This window comes from Phoxinus phoxinus (assembly GCF_949152265.1).
Source record: "Phoxinus phoxinus genome assembly, chromosome: 9".
NCBI lineage: Eukaryota > Metazoa > Chordata > Actinopteri > Cypriniformes > Leuciscidae > Phoxinus > Phoxinus phoxinus.
The window spans coordinates 24,500,285-24,523,581 of record NC_136884.1 but is presented as its reverse complement, the minus strand read 5'-3'; the positions used below and the strand labels follow the sequence as shown (position 1 = coordinate 24,523,581).

The 23,297-nt window shown below is 38.1% G+C and overlaps 1 protein-coding gene across 4 annotated transcripts in view; it reads right to left on the bottom strand.

Moving 5' to 3' along the window:
- Positions 1-21,290: 21,290 nt before the first annotated feature.
- The window catches only part of LOC307004293 (uncharacterized protein), a 29,160-nt gene continuing 27,153 nt past the window's right edge, over positions 21,291-23,297 (bottom strand). For all 4 annotated transcript variants that reach the window (XM_079623399.1, XM_079623398.1, XM_079623401.1 and 1 more), the window contains one exon: positions 21,291-22,999. In XM_079623399.1, coding sequence (XP_079479525.1) covers positions 21,519-22,999 — 1,481 coding nt within the window. In that variant the 3' untranslated portion in view covers positions 21,291-21,518. The remainder of the gene's footprint in view (positions 23,000-23,297) is intronic.

The following is a 23,297-nucleotide window of genomic DNA, read 5'->3' as shown; positions in this document are numbered from 1 at the left end:
ATTGTTTACAATATTAGTATTAATCAAACTCTAAATGCTTCTAATATGTATTTCTTATGCAACAGTCTTCCTATAAGCTTTCATATGACATGTTTGATATCAATTTAAATCTTGAGACCTAACGGAGTTGCATCTCGATAATAGACTGCAATGATTTGAATCTTTTTCAGTCGTAGAAATTACAAATTCCAAAGCTCTGTCTTATGGGCCTTTCACACAGGACGCGGTATGCGCGGCGCTTGCCGCTGGGTTCAGCGTTGCCCTTCAGATACAACGCGATTTACGCTGCGCTGCGCTATGGCGTAGGCGGAGTTTTAAAAACTTTTAGCGGGAGCTCTATTGTCTGTTGTTCCTCCTTTCGGTCAGCAGCAAACATGTATCTGTCCCGTTGTAAGAAGCGAGCGATAGCGCTAGTCCTGCTGATGAGAATTAAAAGAAAAGCAAGGAAGAACAGGCTGTGGGTGCATGAAACCCTCAGGTCCAGAGAACAACTTGGTGAATTCAGGCTGGCAAAGGAGCTCCGTTTCCACAGTGCCCGGTTCCAGGTGTACTTTCGCCTCAGTAGGGAACAGTTCGACTGATTGCTGGGCAAAGTTGGACCTAGAATCTCAAGGATCCACACGAGCTACAGAGAGCCAGTTTCTCCAACAGAACGTCTGGCAATTTGTCTGAGGTGGGTGATTTATATTAAAATAAAAAATAATTAATTACACCAGTTTCTTAATTGGAGGTGGTTAAAGGTTTTTTCTGTTTTAAAATGTACTGATAGTTATTTGAATGAACATTACAATGTCATTAATTTTAGATACCTGGCAAATGGTGACTCCTACACCACCATTGCCTCTAGTTACCGAGTGGGCATCTCCACTGTGGCAGGCATTGTGCCAGAGGTGTCCAAGGCCATTTGGAATAGCCTGGTTGATGAGTTTCTGCCTGTACCGAAGACTGCTGATTGGCAGGAGATCGCCACTGGATTCAAGGAGAGGTGGAACTTCCCCAACTGTGTGGGTGCAATAGATGGGAAGCATGTGGTAATCCAGGCACCACATAATTCAGGCTCCCAGTACTTCAACTACAAGGGTACATATTCTATTGTACTTCTGGCGGTTGTGGATGCAAGGTATCTTTTTAGGGTAGTGGATGTTGGAGCTTTTGGTCGGAACAGTGACGGAGGGACCCTTGCTGCCTCTGCTTTTGGACAAGCACTACGGGAAGATAAGCTCCATCTCCCAGAAGATGCTCCTCTAGAGGCGCTGATCACCTGGGGCCCATGCCTCATGTCTTTGTGGGTGATGAGGCTTTTCCCCTTAGGTAAGTTATATTGATTACATATATATATATATATATATATATATATATATATATATTAGTGGTATATTAATTCACAAAACTGATGGTTGAAACATTTATGATTATTATCACTGTTGAAAACCGTTATTTACATTTTTATTTCAGGATTCTTTGATGAATAGAAAGTTCAAAAGAACAGCATTTATCTGAAATAGAAAGCTTTTGTAACATTAAACTCTAGGAGGAATGTGCTGAGGCCCTATCCTGGAAGAAACCTCTCCCAACCAAAGAGGATCTTTAACTACCGCCTTTCACGAGCCAGAAGAGTAGTTGAGAATGCCTTTGGGATTCTTGCTGCACAATGGAGAATCTACCACCGGGTGATTGGAGTGAGCTCTGCAAATGTGGATGCAATTGTGAAAGCAACAGTGGTCCTTCATAACTTCCAGAGGTGGAACTCCACAGTAGAAGTCCCAGTAGATGAACATCACATCCCTGCACTTACACGTGGAAGGAGAGTAGGCACCAACAACTCCACCCAAGAGGCCGTAGCTGTACGAGAGTCCTTCAACAGGTACTTTTCCTCTGCCGCTGGTGAAGTGCCCTGGCAACACAACCTAGACTGCTGATGTGCTCACCTGTCGTCTTTGCATCCCATCAACATAAAACAAAGGCTCTTTTAAGAGCCACTCACTTATTTTTAAACTGCAATATCTGAATCAAAACAAGAATCATAGTCAGCTCTTTTTTAGAATATAACATTTATTCAAAACATTAAATCTGAAACTAAGGAACACATTTTATATAAATAACATCTGAATAAAACAAAAATCAGGAACTCAGCTATTTTTTTAGAATAAAAGACATTTATTCAAAACATTAAACATGAAATTAAGGAACAAATTTTCTATATATAATATCTGAATCAAAACAAGAATCATAAAGTCAGCTCTTTTAGAATATAACATTTATTCAAACGTTAAATCTGAAACATATATATATATATATGATTTGTTTCTTAGTTTCAGGTTTGAATAAATGTTTTATTCTAAATAAGAGCTGACTTTATGATTCTTGTTTTGATTCAGATATTATAGTATATATAATCGAGAATTTATCTCTCAGGAAAAGTCAGCCCTATGTAAAGTAGTGAGGAACTCTATTTTAACTTCAATCCTTTTTTCAAGTGACAGGATTCTGAGACGTGGTGACTCCTCTGAGACTCCTCATCTGCAGACTGATTGAGAACATTCATCAGCTGGTTCTCGAATTCATCATTCTGCCCCTTCCTTTTTTTGTTCCTCGTCGATCCCTGTTGTGCTGGCGTAGCCCGTGGAGTGCTGGGTGCTGCAGGCACATGTGATGCATGAGGTGCCGAGGTAGATGGTGGCCCCCAGGACACATCAGGAGGGTCAGACAGAGTCTCAGAAGACTCAACAGCCATAACTGCAGGGGTAGACAGGGTACTGGGAGATACACCAGTCAGGTAAAGGGTCAAGGTTTCAGTTAGGTCACCAGGTGGTGAGGTACCAGGTGGTGATGACTGAGGGAGCCAGGGGTGATGCGGTAACCTGGGAGCAGGTCAATCTCTCTTCTAGTGATTGGGTCATATTAGATGAAGTGGCCCTCTCTTTCACATGAGGCTCCAAAAAACTCATTATGGAGAAATACCTCCATGTGGTCTTCTGTTCTGCCCCTGCACCACTCTTCTTCTCCCTCATAGCCTTTCTCTCCTTTATAAACCTGTCCCTGAGATTTTTCCATCTCTTTTTACACTCATCCTCTAATTTGAGAAAGGATTTCATCTTTTTTAATAACACATTTGAAAACTATACCTCTACTCCACGTAATTTAACTGGTGTAGAGTTCATTCATGGGGGACACATATTAAAAAACTATTAAAAAACTGTTTACACACATTGCCTACCAACATTTATTTTTAATGTAAATGTAAATTTTTTTAATGTAAATCTGTCTGTATTTAATTTTATCAATCAATAAATTCCACTAGAAACAAACCTTGTTGTATTATTTTATTTTAAGCAGCTGCTTTGATACAATCTGTATTGTGAAAAGCGCTATACAAATATACTTGACTTGACTATGAGACGATCGTTCATACCATACGATGTCTTAATATAATTCACTTTACAGTTCAGGAGGAAAAAAGGCTTTTAACACATACTGCCCGTGCATACGTTCTAGCCTATGTATAACAGTTATGATATGTATAACAGTTATAATACCGTATAGACAGATCACCAGGTGATCGCCCATATTGCATATCTACAACAAGCTACCTGATTTACACACCTGACATTCCAACTTGAATGGAGATATGTCTCCATGACACAGCTTTCCTGACGATGTCCCTATACGACCTCAAACTTGTATTGTACAGCTCAGGAAATTCTGACACACACAGTACTAGCCGTTCATCCATTTTGATTTCCGTGCATACGATGTCTTAATATAATTTACTTTCATCCATTTTGATTTCCGTGCTTGTTTGGATCCCCCGATTCTATTGGCCGCGCTGGTAATCGTCACAGAGCGCAGCGGCAAAAGTTGAACTATTTTGAACTTTGACCGCGGCGTGCGCGTGAGCATGCCAATGATGCGCACCGCTGCGCTTCATTCAGAAACAAAACGTCCTTGCGCGGCGCAAGCCATTGAAATGAATGGGTTTTATAGCGCAGCGCCACGCATACCGCGTCCTGTGTGAAAGGCCCATTATGCAGCAGGGGGGTCTTCTCGACAAGACAAAGAAACTCTCCCGCTTCCAAATCACTGAAGGTGATTGGCCACTCGCGCAAAAGAAGGCGTGAACCATAGATTCTTTAAAGAGCCAAACCCGGTTAGTTTCTTTCTCTTTCTTCTTCCGCCCTTCATCCCGGCTTCGTCATGATGTGAGAGGTCTCCGGTCCTGACTCCTTTGGAGTTGCCTCCGTCTTCTTTTATTTTCTTTATCTTAGTCTTTTGTTTTGTTTTCAAATTCTTCTTTGTTCGCTTCCACCTAAGAGTGAAACGAACTTAGCCTGAATTATTCCCTCGGCAACTTCACTTTCAAAAGACCTTCAAATCTCCCGCGACCAGAGCGCTTCAGAAACACGAGAGCACGCGCCCTGCTCCGAGGACACACGCACCCTGGTCCCGTGGCAACACACAAACGAACTATGCAAGTATAAGCTTTAGCAAGCTTTAATGTTTAAGGTTTGATTTCGTTGTTGGCTCTCAAAAGGTCTGTGATTTTGCTACATGAGGATCTCTCTCTCTCTCTCATTCTCTCTCTCTTTTACTCCCATCTTCGCTATCTATCTGTCTTGTATTGCCTAACTGTAAGTTATGTACATAGACTTATTATTCTGTATATATTACGTGTAACTGTCGTCATTTGTTTGTTTGGTAACTCATGTATTAAATGCATTATATTAATTTACTGGAACTGCCTAAAGCTCATGTCTCAAGTCACTAAAATGTTCGATCTAGCTACAAGCTTTACATTTTGTTGATACGTAAATTAGTATTTTTATAGAACAGGAAGTTATTTTTCGTGGCCAGAAGAATAGCTTTTCGTGAGTTTCAACAAAGGGGAGCTTTAATGAGAGTCAATAAAGATCTGCGATCTGTTCGCTGGACGAATAGATTTGTTTGATGATAAATAGGCCCTATGCACAGCTTCACTACTTCCTGAACTTAAGCAGGGACCTTTGTTTCCTGTCTGCCAGGATTGGCCAAACTGATTAATCCAGGTGTGTCTGATTATTGTTGTTGGTCAGACACACCTGGATTAATCAGTTTGGCCAATCCTGGCAGACAGGAAACAAAGGTCCCTGCTTAAGTTCAGGAAGTAGTGAAGCTGTGCATAGGGCCTATTGATTCCATAAAAGTTATCCCGAAAATTGATCTATTCTAGACAAGTGATAAATTCATTCTGAATTATAATTCGTTAGGCATAACTAGATCCATTGTGTACATAAATAATTAATCATAACGAATTATAATTCAGAATTAATGTATCACTTGTCTAGAATAGATCAATTTTCGGGATAACTTTTATGGAATCAATTTATCATCAAACAAATCTATTCATCCAGCAGGTTTGAGGGCCCAACAGAGTGAGCGATTTCGGGGCCCTTGGGCCATTTCAGTGCTTAATTTGCATAAAAATGCAGTGTCCGCGAAACCACTATTTGGCACCCCCTTAATAGGTTGAAAATGGGACATTTTTGCTCTCCCGTCATATGTGGTGTCGATTCTTTTTTATTAAATCACCTCTACTGTACACTCAACTGAACACATCACACTAATTTATAAGTAATTTCAGTGTTTAATTTGCATTTAAATGAGTGTCCTCGAAACCACTATTTGGTGGAAAAATAGTGGCTTCGCGGACACGGTGGTTTTTAAGCTTAGCTTTCTAAATATTTTGATGAAACCCGTTTATCAGCACTCAGCGGGCTCCATCCGTAGCACTAAGTGTCATCCCAAAATTCCACTGTCCGCAAAGCCACTATTTTGTACAATGTAATAAATGCTACGTGGGATCTCCATATATCAGCTCTGGAAGGCTATAGAGCCTTCAATCTTGCACTCCTGTCTATGTCTCTATCCGAATCCAGAGTTTCGAGAAGATCAGATAAACTTTATTTTTTGACCCAAAAAATCTATAAGGGGGTAGGGTAGGCCTAGTGAACAATACGTATTTGGTTATGATTCTCTGCTAGCAACAAAGTTTATTTTTTACGATTTAGATTTAGACTACATGCTCTTAGTAGTACTTTACAGTAAGACAGACATTTCCCTCCCTGAAAATGAACATTTCTTAGAATTAATAAATAATTAACAATCAAGTGTTCAAAACAGGTTGACTGATTGTAATAGATTTACTACATCAAATTAATTCTATTAACTGATCCAAATATTCATGTAAAGGCATTGGGTCATACCTGAACATTAGCTCAAATGATCTATAGGGAATTTTAATAACTAATCATGAATATGATTAATAGATTGCATATTACAGTTACATTAAATTATCGAAATTGAAAATAGATAGATTATATGAATAATCAATCACAACGTCTTATAATTCCTCATTCATATATCAATAATCTTGTTTCAGATCGATTACGAGATAATCCTTAAGGGAAATGAATGTAATTATCAAATAGGTTTTTGTCCAGCAAACGACCATAAGATTAACCTATCAATTTCTCAATAAAGTTATCCCTTCTTATAAACTCCAAGAAATATTAACTTTCCGGCCGTGAACATTAATTTTCCTGTGTTTATAAAATTAAACTACTCAATGTAGTAAATAATAAGAGCTGGTAGCTCTTGGATCGCAAATCTCATTGACTTTGTATTTACGAGCATTTAAACAGAAACAGTCATGGGAATAATGGTTTTAATAAATGCAAAACTACAGAATATACGGACTACACAATATACACTGATTATATGTCTATGTACATAACTTACAGTTAAACAATACAAGACAAAACGGATAACAGATGAGAGAGGGAGATTTGGAGAGAGAGAGGATGAGAGCGAGGGCTAGGACGCGAGGAGAGCGCGTGCGGAGGTTTGAGCGAGCGAGAGAGAGAGAGAGAGAGAGAGAGAGAGAGAGAGAGAGAGAATGAGAGAGAGGGATCACAGAATGATCTCTGTAGTAAAATCACAGACCTTGTGAGAGCCAACAACGAATCAAACCTTACAACATTAAAACTCGGGAGTTATACTTGCATAGTTCGTTTGTGTGTGTGTCTGAGACTAGGGGAGCGCGCGTTCTCGTGCTGAACCGCGTTCTCTCGTGTTTTCGGAGCGCGCTGGTCGCGGGAGATTTGAAGACCTCTTGGAAGTGAAGTTCGTTTCACTCTTAGGTGGAAGCGAACAAAAGAGAATTTGAAAATGAAAACAAAAGACTAAGATAAAGAAAATAAAAGAAGCCGGAGGCAACTCCAAAGGAGTCAGGACCGGAGACCTCTCACATCATGACGAAGCCGGGATGAAGGGCGGAACAGGGAAGAGAGAGAGCAGACAGGAAAGATCCGTCTTTTGAGGGAATCCTGTCCCCACCCCGTTTTTCGGGAAGGGCAAATCATCTGCCGAGATTTGCAAGCGGGAAGATTCCTTTGTTTGCTTGGAACATCCTTCTGGAGGTTGCAAAAAGTATTTAATAAAAAGGGTGACAATAATTATGGCCAACGTGTTTTGGAGAAAAACATTTATTTCATAATGTGATTTAGCCCCACTTTCAATTCTCTTGCTTCAATGAAAGGTTAGAATTTTGGCAATTTTTTGAATGAAAGATCAAAACGATAAACAATGCAGATTTATTTTTTACAGCCAGTTTTGATCATATTTACCAGGGGTGACATTTATTCTGACCATGCCTGTATATTGGGGCGTTAGGACTCAGACCACAGGGTGAGCGCCCTCTGCTGGCCTCACTAACACCTCTTCAAGCAGCAACCTATTTTTCCCAGGTCTCCCATCCAGGTACTAACCAAGCTCAACCCTGCTTAGCTTGGGCTATGAATGTTATTGAATGTTACTTACCACAGGGTTGTTCCATAAAAGATGCTAAGAAAAGAAGGGATTAAACTCCAAAACCCGACTTGAATAAACCTAACAAATAAGATGGGGCTAAAGCAGTTTCATAAAAGGTAATTCAAGTTCACGCAATCCCACTAAGGATTTATCTAGGTTTATCTAGTCTAGATAACTGCGTGTGCACGCGTTTCTTAAGCAGCCCTAGAGGTCGATCATAGATCAAATCGATCCACCATCAAACTGCATATATTGTGTGCTGTTTAATGCGTTTGAGACATGGTGTTTGCAAAACTTACATTTCACAGGAATATTCTCCATCTGTAAATCTTAGAAAGTTGTGCAAATATTTCCATTTTGCTGCTAAACTTACGTGTTTAAAGATGTAAAAGGGAATGATTACGTAACATTTATGTGAGACACTGTTGCTGTGTGTGGATGCAGGAAAGACAACCAAGAAACATCAATTAAACGTTAAGAATGTTTATTCTCTATGAATGAAAGTTGGAGACATGTTCATTTGAATGGAATAACAGGTTCGTTAGAATACAAGTAGTATACGAAAAAAATTATGAAAATCAAGAGTGTCGCCAAATTATTGAAATAAGCAAAACATAACTGATATCTAATTTTAGCTGTACCTACTAAACTAACTACCACAATAAAAAATAGAAACAAAACCAAGTTCTTCAGCTTATCAAAACTCAGGTCAGGCAGAAGTGCTTACTCAAATCGTCAACAATAAAGTTATAAACATGAATAGTGATAGTGGTTTCGACAACGTGCTCAGAACGTGCAAGTTGGGTGAGATCTGTCGAGGATCTGTCTTCTTATTTGTGAATGGGCCTTTTAAACCCATGGCACAGTAGTGGATTGGTGGAACCGATGATGACGCGCCCACAATGACGACCACCTGAAATCAATGAAGGGAGACACAGAACAGAAACACACACACACAAATACACGTGGAACGTAACACTTCACATTGAACGAGCATTGCTGCAGAAGTAATTCAGGGGAGAATTTTAAGAAACCAAATATAATAAAGATACAAAATATAGTTTTGGGTTTAGGACCTAAACTACTTAATAAAGATGACTTATACTTATTTAGAATGCTGAGAATTTCAGCTTTTAAAGCAACAATTTTTTTTTTTTTTTGAGAAAGCAAGTAAGTTTGGTTAGATTTAGTTTATACTGTACATTATGGAGTCAAGTCATCTTCATTTATATAGCGCTTTTAACAATGTAGATTGTTTCAAAGCTGCTTTACAGAGATAAACGTATAATTTAAGGTAACAGATTGTTTTGGCTTTATAGCGGTTCTTGAATAATGTTATTTTCCAGCTAAAGTTAGTTTTGATTGATTCACTTCCATCGAAAGGATAATTTGTTATTAAATTAGGGGCCGCTAAGACGACATCGTTCTCTCTAACCAGACTTTAAACGCGTACCTGTGATAAACACCGATTGTAATTCTCTACAAACCAAGCCTTAAACTACTTGTCCTGCCAATAAATTTGATACAGAATGTTATTTTATTTTATCACTACGGGGTGGATACGCAAAATTTCCAGAATGCTTTATCTGTAGAGTGGTTAAGGGATCCTCCATAGGGAGAGGCTAGTTGGCACTTCAGCACTGCGTTGACATCGGGTCCAGGTGAAGGTCCTTAATCAGATCTGGATACGGCCTGGATCCGGCAGGCTGCGGGAAAACCTCGGGATAAACAAAGACACTAAAATTAGCGTAGATGCCATTCTTCTTATGATGTAACGAGTACATCAGGATTTTAGGGAAGTGTCCCCAGTTCCGGCTGACCTAATCTATGCAGCCTAACATTGAGTTATAGAAGTCTATAATGTGTTATATCATTTGCATATGATTATTCATCCACGTGATAACATGTTTAACGGTACAAGACATTAGGAAAATATGAAATACGGATGTGCCGTCACATTACATTAATAAAAATCATTTAGCCTATCCTTGCCTTGTTTTTGAATAGATCAAATAGTGTAAAATACATTTCAGAGAAAGTTTTTCTCAATCTTTTCCACTGACCAAATAGTATTTTTAATTGATTTATATTTTTAATGGAAACAGATAGACCTTGTTGTGCATTGTATTTGCACAATCTGCTATTATCATAGGCAGCAATTATCTCTGTAGTTAAAACATTAAAACACAGCATGCCAAAGGAAAAGTGTTCAAAAGCATTGCATCCACGACAAATATTTATAGGCTATTTATATATATAGGCTATTTTAACTTTTCAGTAAATTTCATGTAGCTAGTTTAAGTGTTTAACTTCATTAATGAGAATGTCATATTTAATCTAAATGTAGCCTAATATGACATAGTTTAGTAATCAGAAGTAAAACAGTTTAAATCATTATTTTATTTAAACAGTTATTGTGAACATGCACTGTAGCCTATTTATGATTAGGACTCATAATGAAGATTTACAGTTTTACTTCATCTGCCGTTAGATATGCGTAAACGGCCCAACGCGCTCGCTGGCGCGGACATTTAAGGTGTGGATATTTGCTTCAAGTGATAGGCTTGGTGAGTGAAATTATATTTTAATTATATTTCTGTATATATATAATTTTATTTCGATTTTCTGTCTAAAAGTGACCAAAAAGACATTTAACTCCAGCTCACCATCAGTGTCGCCAATTCCCTTTGTCTCCAGAATCTGCGTAGGCCTATGCACCGCTCAAAGTTCGCTTAAAGGTGCGCACATTCTCCCGTCAAGTTATTTTTTTATAGATCACAACCTTTGCGTGGGAACTGGCGTACGTACGTTTCCAGCCCCGTTTTGTGCATACGCACTCTTTATAAATGAGACCCCTGGGCTTTTGATGAACTCAAAAGTGCGGGCGCGCGCAATAAAAATAAATAAAAAATAACTGAGCGCACGGGTGGCGCGTTAACAGGCTAGCGAATTACTAGCGTGTTGTGCTAGTAGTAACGAAAGCTAGCGATGTCAGGTAAATGTGTGATGTTGGGTAAGCTGTATTTAGTAGTATAATCAACTAGAAATGATAGTAAATAATGGTTCAAAACAGAAAAATATACTAAGCTAATACGAGGCTTAGACAAAGTGTACAGCCACAAACCAACTCACAGCAGCAGCAGTCACAGCAAGGCAGACAGGAGCAATCGATCGGGAGCAACCATTCTACATTCAACCAATGTAATTATTTATGGTAATTACATCATTTTGCAGTTTTTCGAAACATCGTGCGTGCCATACAGTGAAGCATCCTGAGAAGTACAAATAATTTAATTAGTAAATGTCATTTGATTATTTCACAATTACAAACTGTTCAACATTCAAACTGGAATATCATTTAGTGTTATTCAAAATATCTATAAAAAAAATCCAGACAATTTAAAAATTACCTATACATTTGACTCCAAACCACTTTAGAGAGGAGAATGGTCCATGGCAAGCCAGACATTTCTCAAAAGAGGACAGTTGTTCAGATTTAATAGTGTGTTTCTTACAAACTGAAAGAAAGCAGAAAATAATAATTTTCACTTTTGAAATTGATTGATTCAGCTAATAAATCACACTGAGAGGTTGATTAAACTCTCAAATTTATTGAACACTAGGTGTGTGAACCTTCACTGATGTCACAATTTGATTCAAAATTACGATTATCATGTCAACGATTCGGTTCAATTCGATATCACAATGCATTGATGATGCATTGCATGATTTTGATTACTTAAACTGAATTTGCGTTGCATGAATTTGCGTTGCATGATTTTGACTACATTTAAAATGGGCTGGCTCACACTCTGGAGTGGCCTCATGGGCTGGATCACGCTCTGGAGTGGCCTCATGGGCTGGATCAGAAATTGTGTTGCATGATTTTGACTAAATTCAAAAGAGGGCTGCAAACCAACATCAGGAAAAGAAAATAAGAAAAGCGGTGCTCTTACCTAATGTACATGTGCTCATGTGTTGGAGCAGATTCTACAGTATGTTCTTTGGCAGAAGTGGGCTCTGGAGCTGATTCATGGGCAGGAGTGGGCTCTGGAGAGGAGTGTTTTCAAAATATATTCAAAAGTATATTCTTAATACATAATACCCAGATAGCAGACAGACGTCGATTCAACGTATATCGTTGTAAAGGTTGGTATCAGTCGTCAAACTTTTATAAACATACCTTGTTTTTTTACTTTGCATTAACACGCCACGGCAATCCAGTTCCTCCATAATCATATGTGACTTCTTCACATTCTTTTATGTCCATAATTGCAAATAAACATAAATGAGGGAGGCCATCAACTTCAAGTTTTTTCATTTTTGCGTTGGTTTTTGCATCATCATTGACACGTCTTCCTAGGTAGGGACCCATCATCCATTGAAGCATCAATACTGAAAAGGAGTAAATAATAAAACAATCAAATAAATAAATAAGAATGCTTCTTACTGTATTTCTGAATCATATGGCTGGTTAAAAATAATAATCTTCCAATTAATTACAATCTCCTTTTAATAATAATCTTAATAATAATTCCTAAAACTCCAAGATTATATATGATAATATAACACAAGTAGGAGCGTGATATTATGTTTATACAACAGTTTAACAGTACTGTATTAAACAATGGGGTGTTTTTAAAAACTCTCTTTTGTAAGGAACTACTTAAATTAAAAACTCAAATTGACAGTTTTATTTACCACAAGCCTCCATTAATAATTTAAAAAAGTCCCTTTAGAACTAGTAACAAAGAGGGAGAGATTGTTATTAGAGGAAAATCAACTAAGCAAAGAACTTGTTGCATATACAGGTAAACAGGCATTACAAAAAAGCAGTAACATTTTACTGAAAATGTGCCCAAATAAAATCTTACATTTATGGTCAACTTTTTCACAGATGAAAATACATATACTTAAAGAAGGAAGAGGCTTAAAGGATAATTCCGGCATTTAACACCTTGAGTCTATATTGTAGTTTGTTTTGGATAAACAAGAGTGGTGGACAACATTTTTTTGACAATGGTTCCTCTCTCGAGTTTTTGACTATAAAAGAATTGGCCATGGACCCATTTAACATTGGAGTCAATGGGCATGTCCGAAAATGTCATTAAAACAACCTTTAACATTAGTTTTCAAAACTGTGCAACTCACCGAGTGATTAGTGATGTTAGTTGATGTTCCAGAAACAAAAAGTGTTGCGAAATACAGTTTCTGTCGTGTTTTATTCGTCATTTTGTAAAATCCCATTGTTGAAAAAATAGTTCCACTATAGCAAAATAAACGGATTGGAATCATATATTGCGACGATATATTGTTTATAATCATCAACGAACACCACTAACCACTCGGTGAGTTTAACAGTTTTGTAAACGAACATTATTGGCTGTTTTAATGACATTTTCGGACATGCCCATTGACTCCAATGTTAAATGGGTCCATGGCCAATTCTATTATAGTCAAAAACTCGAGAGAGGAACCATTGTCAAAAAAATGTTGATTAGATTATTTTTTTATTTTTATGTTTTGGCCTTCCTTCCATACACATTTTTTATTTGTCCTGGACAAACGAGCTGCTTGGCAGCTCGTACCCAGCAGGCCAAGGAGCAACACTGGACTTCTTGCAGAGGTACGAAACGAGCAGTTAATTTCATACATCAAAACAGTAATGAAACACTCTCTCTAGCTACATCTACATTAATCCAGACACATTTGAAAACATTGTTTTAATTTTAAGATGTTCTCAGACCACACTATCATTCCAGCATTTTCCAAAAGTTTGTCGTTCACACTAAGATGTTGGAAGACTCTTAATTCATTTTTCTGCGCATGCTGTAAAATGTAATAAAAGCTGATGTAATAGTGATGATATGAGAGACCAGAAATAGCTATGTTTTCTCAGGACAAATAAAAAATGTGTATGGAAGGAAGGCCAAAACATAAAAATAAAAAAATAAAAAAAAATAAAAAAGCATTTTCAAAAGTATCTGGATTAATGTAGACGTAGTCCCTCTCGCATACATTCTACCACTCATTCTCTTGAAAACATTCTCTTGCAGACACAGTCTCTCTTGCAAACTCCCTCCAAAAACATGCTCTGCCAATTTCCGCTATTCTGATATTTTTACTGTTAATTTATTCAGTTATATAGTAGAGTCTGTTTCATTACTTAAGTTGTTTGTTTGACAGATGCCTTTTCAAGATAAACCCCAAGAGATCAAAAGTGGAGAAGAGCACTTCAAGAAAGCAGCTGACGGTCAGTCCACAGCATGTCAAATTACGCTCCTCCTGAGTACTTTTTGTTATCCGTGGACCAACTCATAGTTAACAGCCACATCATCAGGTTGATGTTTGCCTCATACAACTGCTTGAACATCAACTTCTAATCTACACGTTCCTGCAGACCACCGTCTATAACACAGATGCTGGAAAAACAAAAGTCTCCAAGAGTGAAAGAACTGCAAGCTAAAATGAATAACGCCTGAGCTGATGTCTGAATGAAAATTATGTTCTACCTCAGATGTGAAGCGCCGCATACACTGATTTCACATTTGAAGTTAGAACATGGCTTCTATCCCACCTCCAAGTGTAGACTTGTTTTCATTCAACAAGATTGCTGAATGCAGTTTCACATACTCTGGGTTTAGGAAACATTTGGACAATATTCATGTTACTAGTTCAGATTTTCCTCATACTAATCGTTTTACTCAGCCAGATACAGTACAGTCTGTACCATCGGACCAATAATCTCTTTTAGATGCTGTTTGTTTTGAAAGTGTTCCAGTTCCTTCTAAAGAACATGTAAAGGACGTGTGCATCAATTGTTGCAAAGTTGCGCTTCTAATATCATGGTTTCATCAATTATATGTGAGCTGGGAGAGTTTACCACAGAGTTACACTTACAAATGAAGCAGAATGTTGTCACACTAGACTTCCCCGAACCTTTTACAGAGAGTTTTGAAAATCTGTTTACCGGTTTTAATTCTGATGCTAAAAGAGCTAAGTTTTTCAGTGAAAGACGGGGGATTGGGGCACCTATTACCAGGTTCCAGTTGATGATACTTTTGTGTACATCCCCATTTTGGATACCCTCAAATTCATGTTTCCCAATTCAGTTATTTGTAAGCATTTTGAAAATGGGGGTTGACATTAGTCCTGATGTATACAACGATTTTAGTGATGGAAGTTACTTCAAAGGCCACCCATTGTTTACAAAACCCAATTCCTTACAAATCCAACTGTATTATGATAATTTTGAGACAAGCAATCCCTTGGGGTCAAAACATGGAATTCACAAGATTGGCTGTCTTTACTTTATTCTGCGAAATCTTCCACCGAAATTCAACTCTGCTGTACTAAACGTACACTTAGTTTCTCTCTTCCATTCCCAAGATGTTAAAAAGTATGTATTTGATGGCATCTTAGCACCTTAAATAAAGATAAATAAAAGATCAATTATGTTCTGAAAAGGTTTATGGTTCAATTTGTCAGATTTCTGGAGATAACTTGGGAATAAATGCTCTCCGTGGTTTTCCAGAGTCTTTTAACAGTCATTACTATTGTCACTTGTGTTTAACTGAAAAATCTGATGCCCAGAATGTTTATAGTGAGTTTACCTGTTCAGCGTGATGGCGTTTAATCTCTTCGACAGCCTCTGTAATCCCATTTAGCCACTTGTTCGAGACACGTAAAAAAAAATTACGAGTGGGGTACTATTGATGTATTATATGTCGTAGAATATTTTGTGTATTTTGGCCTACAAAGGGATGTCAAATCTGCACCACTCTATACACAGAAACTAATCTAACAAGCAACTACATGAAACTTACATGATACATTTCAATAAGTTCAACAAGAAATATAGTGACATCTGTCTGGTGTTTAAGATTTTAAATGGAAAAGCTCCACCACCACTTGGTACTTTTATTAAGCAGAAAAATGTCACCAACAGAACTACAAGATCAGCTCTAAGAGGAGATTGTGTAATCCCTTTTAGGTCCAGCACGTTTAGCCAATCATGTTTTTCTGTAAGAGCTTCTCAATTATGGAACACCATACCAATTGAAATAAGAATAGAAAACAACTACTATATTTTCACGCGAAGTCTTAAGGCCTGGCTTTTGAAAAATCAAACTTGTGAACATTTTAAATAAAAAAGTGCATTGCACATTTCATTCTGTAATACTTTAACCTGCTGCTAATACTTCCCAAGTTTTCTGCCCGTTGTCAGGTAACTGTACTGATGTTTTAATGTTTCTGGATGTTTTGTGTGGTTTTATGTTGTGCAAATTGTTATGTTTTACTTGCTGTTTTATTATGTCTTGATGTATGCTGTTTACTGTATATTTTAACATTTTAAAGGCTTCAAAACATCTTGCCAAAGGACTACAGTTGGAAATTAGCCAGTAGGCTAATACTGACACATTTACTGTAATGTTGATTAATGTGTGCTGTCCTTTATAAATAAATAAAATACAAACAAATACAAGTTGTACTTTTTAATATAGCTTCTAATGTTCATTCATGTTTATTTCATGCTGAGGAAGAGATGATCGGTTTGTGAGCAGCTACAGCAATCTGTGACGCCACATTAAAGATCGCACAAAAATATTTACTGTTTGAATTTTAAGATAAACATGTAAAAAATATTTTAGAATCTAGACTGATTCTTATCAAGTAAAAAAGTTTATTGTAATATTGGACAGTAGGCACACGACAAATAATGTTTAGTGAAGTGATTCTTAAACTGAAAACAGACCAAAAGATTGATCTTGTGATTTAAAAATTGATACTCATCATAATAAAGATTTAAGTATAAAGGGTTAGTTCACCCAAAAATGAAAATTCTGTCACCATTTACTCACCCTCATGTCCATAATCCATACGACTTTCGTTCATCTTCAAAACAAATATTTTTTGAAATACAGATATTTTTTAATGAGATTTCAGAATCAAGCGAGCATGCTTGATCTTCCGTTTCCCAAAACTGGTGTGTGTGTTTATCAACAACATGAGTAAATTAACATTAAATAATTTTTGGTTAAAAATATTACTAATTCATTCATACTATTTATAATGTTGTCAATCCAGACCTAGCAGCTGACATGTTCACCTGTTGATACTTGTCCATGTGCAGGAAATAGACAGGAACACTGTCATTTCAATAGCTCTTCTCTCTTTTGGCCATTTCGATAGCTCTTCTCTCTTTTGGCCATTTCGGTCAATGATTTCAGCTCTCCAAAACCATCTCAGCTAAAATTAAAAAATGTGTCTTTCCAAAACCAAAAATGAGTTTAACCCTTGTGCATTGTTCAAATTCCCATCCTTTCGTTATGTTCGTGGCTGAAAACAGCCACTACTTTAAACTGCTGTAAAAATTGATCAGATAAATATTTTTTTGCCATTTTTTTTGCATAAATCTATTAATCAACATCAGTCCTGTTCAAAACTACTAAATGTTTTAAAAAAAATCAAGATTTTAACTCTTTAATTGCCAAATTCATAAATTATGTCACTGATTTGGGAGGGGAAAAAACACAAAATTACTTATTTTCAATATAAAATGTGATTGTGGACTGGATTTTTTTTTACCTTTTATCACAGTCTTGGACATGTCAAAGATTAGAAACAACATTGGTTTTGATGCATTGTTAGTTTTTGTGCAGCATCAGATTTTTACTTTTTCTCCCTCATTTACTGTTCGTGGCTGTTTTTGCCCCATTGACTTCCATTATAACCACATTTTTTGATTGCAAAGCCATGACACCATAAAATCATGCATTTTTGATTGTTGGTGGTTTTCCCTGTTGGGAAGAGGTAAAATTTGTAATTTTTACTGTTGATAACCAGGTGGCACCATTAACCCTTTAGATAGGCCTGTGCAAAAAAAAGCTTAGTTTCTGGCTTTTACATGGAGTTATATGGAGTATAATAGCATAATAAAGTGTGTGTGTGTGTGTGTGTGTGTGTGTGTGTGTGTGTGTGTGTGTGTGTGAGAGAGAGAACTCACCTTGATGCGTCTGAGAAAATCAAAATATGCACCTCAGAACTACATGGAGTAAACAAAAACAAAGTAAGTGTATTTATGCATCTGCCTTTTGATAATGAGAAATGCAGACTAAACAAAAACAAAGCAAGTGGATTTGAACACTTGCATGCAAGCCTGCTGGTCATTTGATGGTGAGAAGAGCAGGCAACATGAGAAAGGGCTTGACTTGTAGTGAAGTTTTAGAGATGATCATGCAGCCCGACCCCTCCAGCGAGCTGCAGGATGTATTGTCTTCTCCCTCTGACACCACAGACTCAGGAGAGGCAGATCCTGATTTGGATGTGGCACCCTCATCATCCTCTCTAGCTTCCACTGAAGGCGAGGAGGATTCGGAGGATCCTGGGTCTGGGTGGATTGGGAGAAACGGCGAAGTGTGGTTTTCCACCAACGCGGAGACAACTCCCTTTCTTCAGCCTGCCAGAGGCGTGACTCCAGGGCCGACGAGATGATTGACCTCATTGTCAGCATGACCAACCTCCAAAACGCAGAGCTCTGCTGATTTCTTGAATCTTGAGAGGGACATGGTGGCTCTAAAAATCGCACGACCACTGCGATCATCCCACAGGCAACGTGTGGACTCCCCTCTGGACCTGTAGACGCCGGCCAAAATCAGTAGCCCCATGTATGCACGGAGATCTGTGGAGTCCACCCCGGTCCAGTTTCTCATTGTGCGGCGCCCGTAAAAAACAGATTGAACACAGAATCGATGTTATGGACCCTTGCGATGGCATAGCGCGTCGGCCATGAAGTCACGCCTCTGGCAGGCTGAAGAAAGGGAGTTGTCTCCGCGTTGGTGGAAAACCACACTTCGCCGTTTCTCCCAATCCACCCAGACCCAGGATCCTCCGAATCCTCCTCGCCTTCAGTGGAAGCTAGAGAGGATGATGAGGGTGCCACATCCAAATCAGGATCTGCCTCTCCTGAGTCTGTGGTGTCAGAGGGAGAAGACAATACATCCTGCAGCTCGCTGGAGGGGTCGGGCTGCAGAATCATCTCTAAAACTTCACTACAAGTCAAGCCCTTTCTCATGTTGCCTGCTCTTCTCACCATCAAATGACCAGCAGGCTTGCATGCAAGTGTTCAAATCCACTTGCTTTGTTTTTGTTTAGTCTGCATTTCTCATTATCAAAAGGCAGATGCATAAATACACTTACTTTGTTTTTGTTTACTCCATGTAGTTCTGAGGTGCATATTTTGATTTTCTCAGACGCATCAAGGTGAGTTCTCTCTCTCACACACACACACACACACACACACACACACACACACACACACACACACACACACACACACACACACACACACACACACACACACACACACACACACACACTTTATTATGCTATTATACTCCATATAACTCCATGTAAAAGCCAGAAACTAAGCTTTTTTTTGCACAGGCCTATCTAAAGGGTTAATGGTGCCACCTGGTTATCAACAGTAAAAATTACAAATTTGTACCTCTTCCCAACAGGGAAAACCACCAACAATCAAAAATGCATGATTTTATGGTGTCATGGCTTTGCAATCAAAAAATGTGGTTATAATGGAAGTCAATGGGGCAAAAACAGCCACGAACAGTAAATGAGGGAGAAAAAGTAAAAATCTGATGCTGCACAAAAACTAACAATGCATCAAAACCAATGTTGTTTCTAATCTTTGACATGTCCAAGACTGTGATAAAAGGTAAAAAAAATCCAGTCCACAATCACATTTTATATTGAAAATAAGTAATTTTGTGTTTTTTCCCCTCCCAAATCAGTGTCATAATTTATGAATTTGGCAATTAAAAAGTTAAAATCTTGATTTTTTTAAAACATTTAGTAGTTTTGAACAGGACTGATGTTGATTAATAGATTTATGAAAAAAAATGGCAAAAAAATATTTATCTGATCAATTTTTACAGCAGTTTAAAGTAGTGGCTGTTTTCAGCCACGAACATAACGAAAGGGTAGTGAATTTGCCCAGAGTGTACTGTTAAGTTTTTGAACATTTTCAAAGCATTTTCCTAAAATATGTGTAAAAATAAGCTTTGTCACCAAAAATCATTCCATTTGCTGAAACACGGAAAAAGTTATGGCCAAAATAAGACTCAAAAATACCCCATAGTGGCTGAAAACAGCCCCAACAGCACATAAGGGTTAAGGTACTCCACTGAGGCCGAGTTGCATTAAGAACCCATGTGCAGTTTATTTAACATAAACAAAATAAACAAACCTTACTTACAGGGCGACGAATCAGTATTCAAAGCGCTATTGTATCACATACACTGTACCGATGCTTGTATCGAAATGACAATACCACGTGATTGATGACGTTTGAAGCTTCAAACTTAATGCGTTATCGGGACAGCTGGTTTAAAAAAAAAATGGCGCTTTGCAACCCTACCTGATGCATAAAAAGGAAATTATTATCCTGTCACTTCGAGGTCTGTCAGTAGGAGATCAAGACATGCAAACGACTATATTTTGAGAGAGAGAGAGAGAGAGAGAGAGAGAGAGAGAGAGAGAGAGAGAGAGAGAATAATGTCTGCAGTGAACACAAGTTCAGACACTTTCACATTTTAATCTATGACATAAAATACATCAATAGTACCCCACTCATGATTTTTTTAAAATCCGTAACGCGTCTCGTGGCTAAATGGGACTACAGAGGCTGTCGAAGAGATTAAAGGTCATCATTTTTTCGTCCTGAAAAAAACCCCAAAAACTAAAAACCGTTGCACAAGCTTCGTCCCTCAAACATCCTTGTAAAATACGCCTTTCACCTTCGCACAGTTGCAAAAGCACATGGTGTTTGACTTTAGATTTACTTTGTTGTGTGTGTACACTTATTTGGCATTCAATAGAATAGTTTTGAGTCAACTGTAACCTCAACACCAGACAGAAACTGAATGCATGTCACACCTCTATTGCATTTAATCATGTTTTATAGCTGGGGTCTCAGAGACCCCGAACAGGACACTGCTCACACAAAATATTTTTTCAACTACTCGCTTATGATCACATACATGTATTTTATATTATTAAACATGTGATTCCATTGACCAGGCTACACATGACACGAGTTGTAGTCTCATTGGCACAAATTATTTAGATTAGATAAATTAGAAAGAATTGTATTGATCCCATGTTATGGACAAGAGTTCTTCCGAAGCTTTGACTGGTCACATACTTTTTCAAAATGTATATCCTCTGCTCCACGATGATGTTAGATATGGTGGAGAAAACAAGACCGACAACAAGATCTTGCTAATGCGCACTGAAAGCTCAGAGCAATCCTCAAATGCTTCAGAAAGCCTCGATTTCTCATCACTACCTCACTTGAAATATGAAATTAACATGAACTCAACTCGCCAACACAAACAACAAAGGTAGACAAAGGAACAATTAAACATGAGGGCAATATAACACAAGGTTTAATGACTAACAAGTTACACCTGAGAACAATTAAACAATGAGCCAATGACAAACATCTGAGTATCAGAGGTTAAATTTCCTTTAGATCAGAAACTCTTTCCTCAGTTATTGATCGATCGGCTTCTCTCCAATGTGAGCAATTACACGATTCAGGATTGTTTCCAGTCTGTGAAACTCATTCCACACTGATCACATATAAAAGAGTGCTCTCATAAGTGAATCCTCATGTGTTTATTAAGGAATATTTTACGTCTGAAACTATTTCCACACTGATTACATGTGAACGGCTTTTCTCCCGTGTGAATTCTCATGTGGACTATTAAGCCTCCTTTTTGAAGGAAACCCTTGCCACACTGAAGGCATGTGTAAGGCTTCTTTCCAGTGTGAACGCTCATGTGGAGGTCAAGACTTTGTTTTTTAGTGAAAATTTTTCCACATTGTTGGCAGATGTAAGGCTTCTCTCCAGTGTGAACTCTCATGTGGACTGTAAGGTTTCCTTGCTGATCGAAACTCTTTCCACACTGAGGGCATATGAATGGCTTTTCTCCAGTGTGAACTCTCATATGGACTTCAAGGTTTCCTTTTTTAGTGAAACTGTTTCCACACTGTTGGCAGGTGAAAGGCTTCTCTCCACTGTGAACTGTCATGTGAGCTTTAAGGTTTCTATGTTGATCAAAACTCTTCCCACAGAGAGAGCATGTGTAAGGTTTCTCTCCAGTGTGAATTCTCATGTGGACTTTAAGGGCTTCTTTTTTAATGAAACTTTTTCCACATTGTTGGCAGGTAAAAGGCTTCTCTCCAGTATGAATTCTCATGTGGACTATAAAGCTCGCTTGTTGACAGAAACTCTTTCCACACTGAGAGCAAGTGAAAGGCTTCTCTCCATTGTGAATTCTCATATGGCTTTGAAGTGCTCCATTTTGAATATAACTTTTTCCACATTGTTGGCAGGTAAAAGGCCTTTCTCCAGTGTGAAGTCTCATGTGGACGTCAAGGTTTCCTTTGCTAGTGTAACTCTTTCCACACTGTTGGCAGATGTAAGGACTCTCTCCAGTGTGAATTCTTATGTGTGCCTTAAGACTTTCTTTTAGAGTGTAACTCTTTCCACACTTCTGGCAAATGAAAGGCTTTTCTCCAGTGTGAGCTTGCATGTGGTTTTTAAGGCTTTGTTTTTGAGCGAAACTCTTTCCACACTGCTTGCAGGTGAATGGCTTTTCTCCAGTGTGAATTCTCATGTGCCTGTTAAGGCTTCCTTTTGTATTCATACTTGTTCCACACTGTTGGCAGGCGAAAGGCTTCTCTCCGCTGTGAACTCTCATGTGAGATTTAAGGTTTCCATGTTGATGATAACTCTTCCCACACTGTTGGCAGGTGTAAGGCTTCTCTCCAGTATGAATTCTCATGTGGACTATAAAGCGTTCTTGTTGACAGAAACTCTTGCCACACTGAGAGCATGTGTAAGGCTTCTTTCTAGAGTGAATACTCATGTGGCGTTTAAGGCATCCTTTCTTTTTGAAACTTTTTCCACATTGTTGGCAGGTAAAAGGTTTCTCTCCAATGTGAATTGTCATATGGGCTTTAAGGTTTCTATGTTGATCAAAACTCCTTCCACTATGAGAGCAAATAAAAAACATTTCTCCATCTTCCTTTTCATTTATTTCTGGACTCTCCTCTTTCAGCTGCATCAGTTCTAAGGTGAAAAGAGACCAATACAAGTTAACCCCAGTTTAATGGCACAAAGCAACAGACATCAGTTTACACATACATGGTTATTTTGAAAAAAACAGACATTGCCCTTCGTTTGTGCCCTTCGTTTACAATGAAACTGAGTATTCGCCTCTGAAACGGATTCTTTCTAAAAACTTTGGCCAGAGTGGAAATTTTGGAAAACTTTGTTTGCATTGAAACTGAGAAAAACTGAGTTTTAGGCAGCCGAAGTCACAGAATGTGACTTTTCGGGATTCTGATGGGCTAACGTGGGCTTGAGC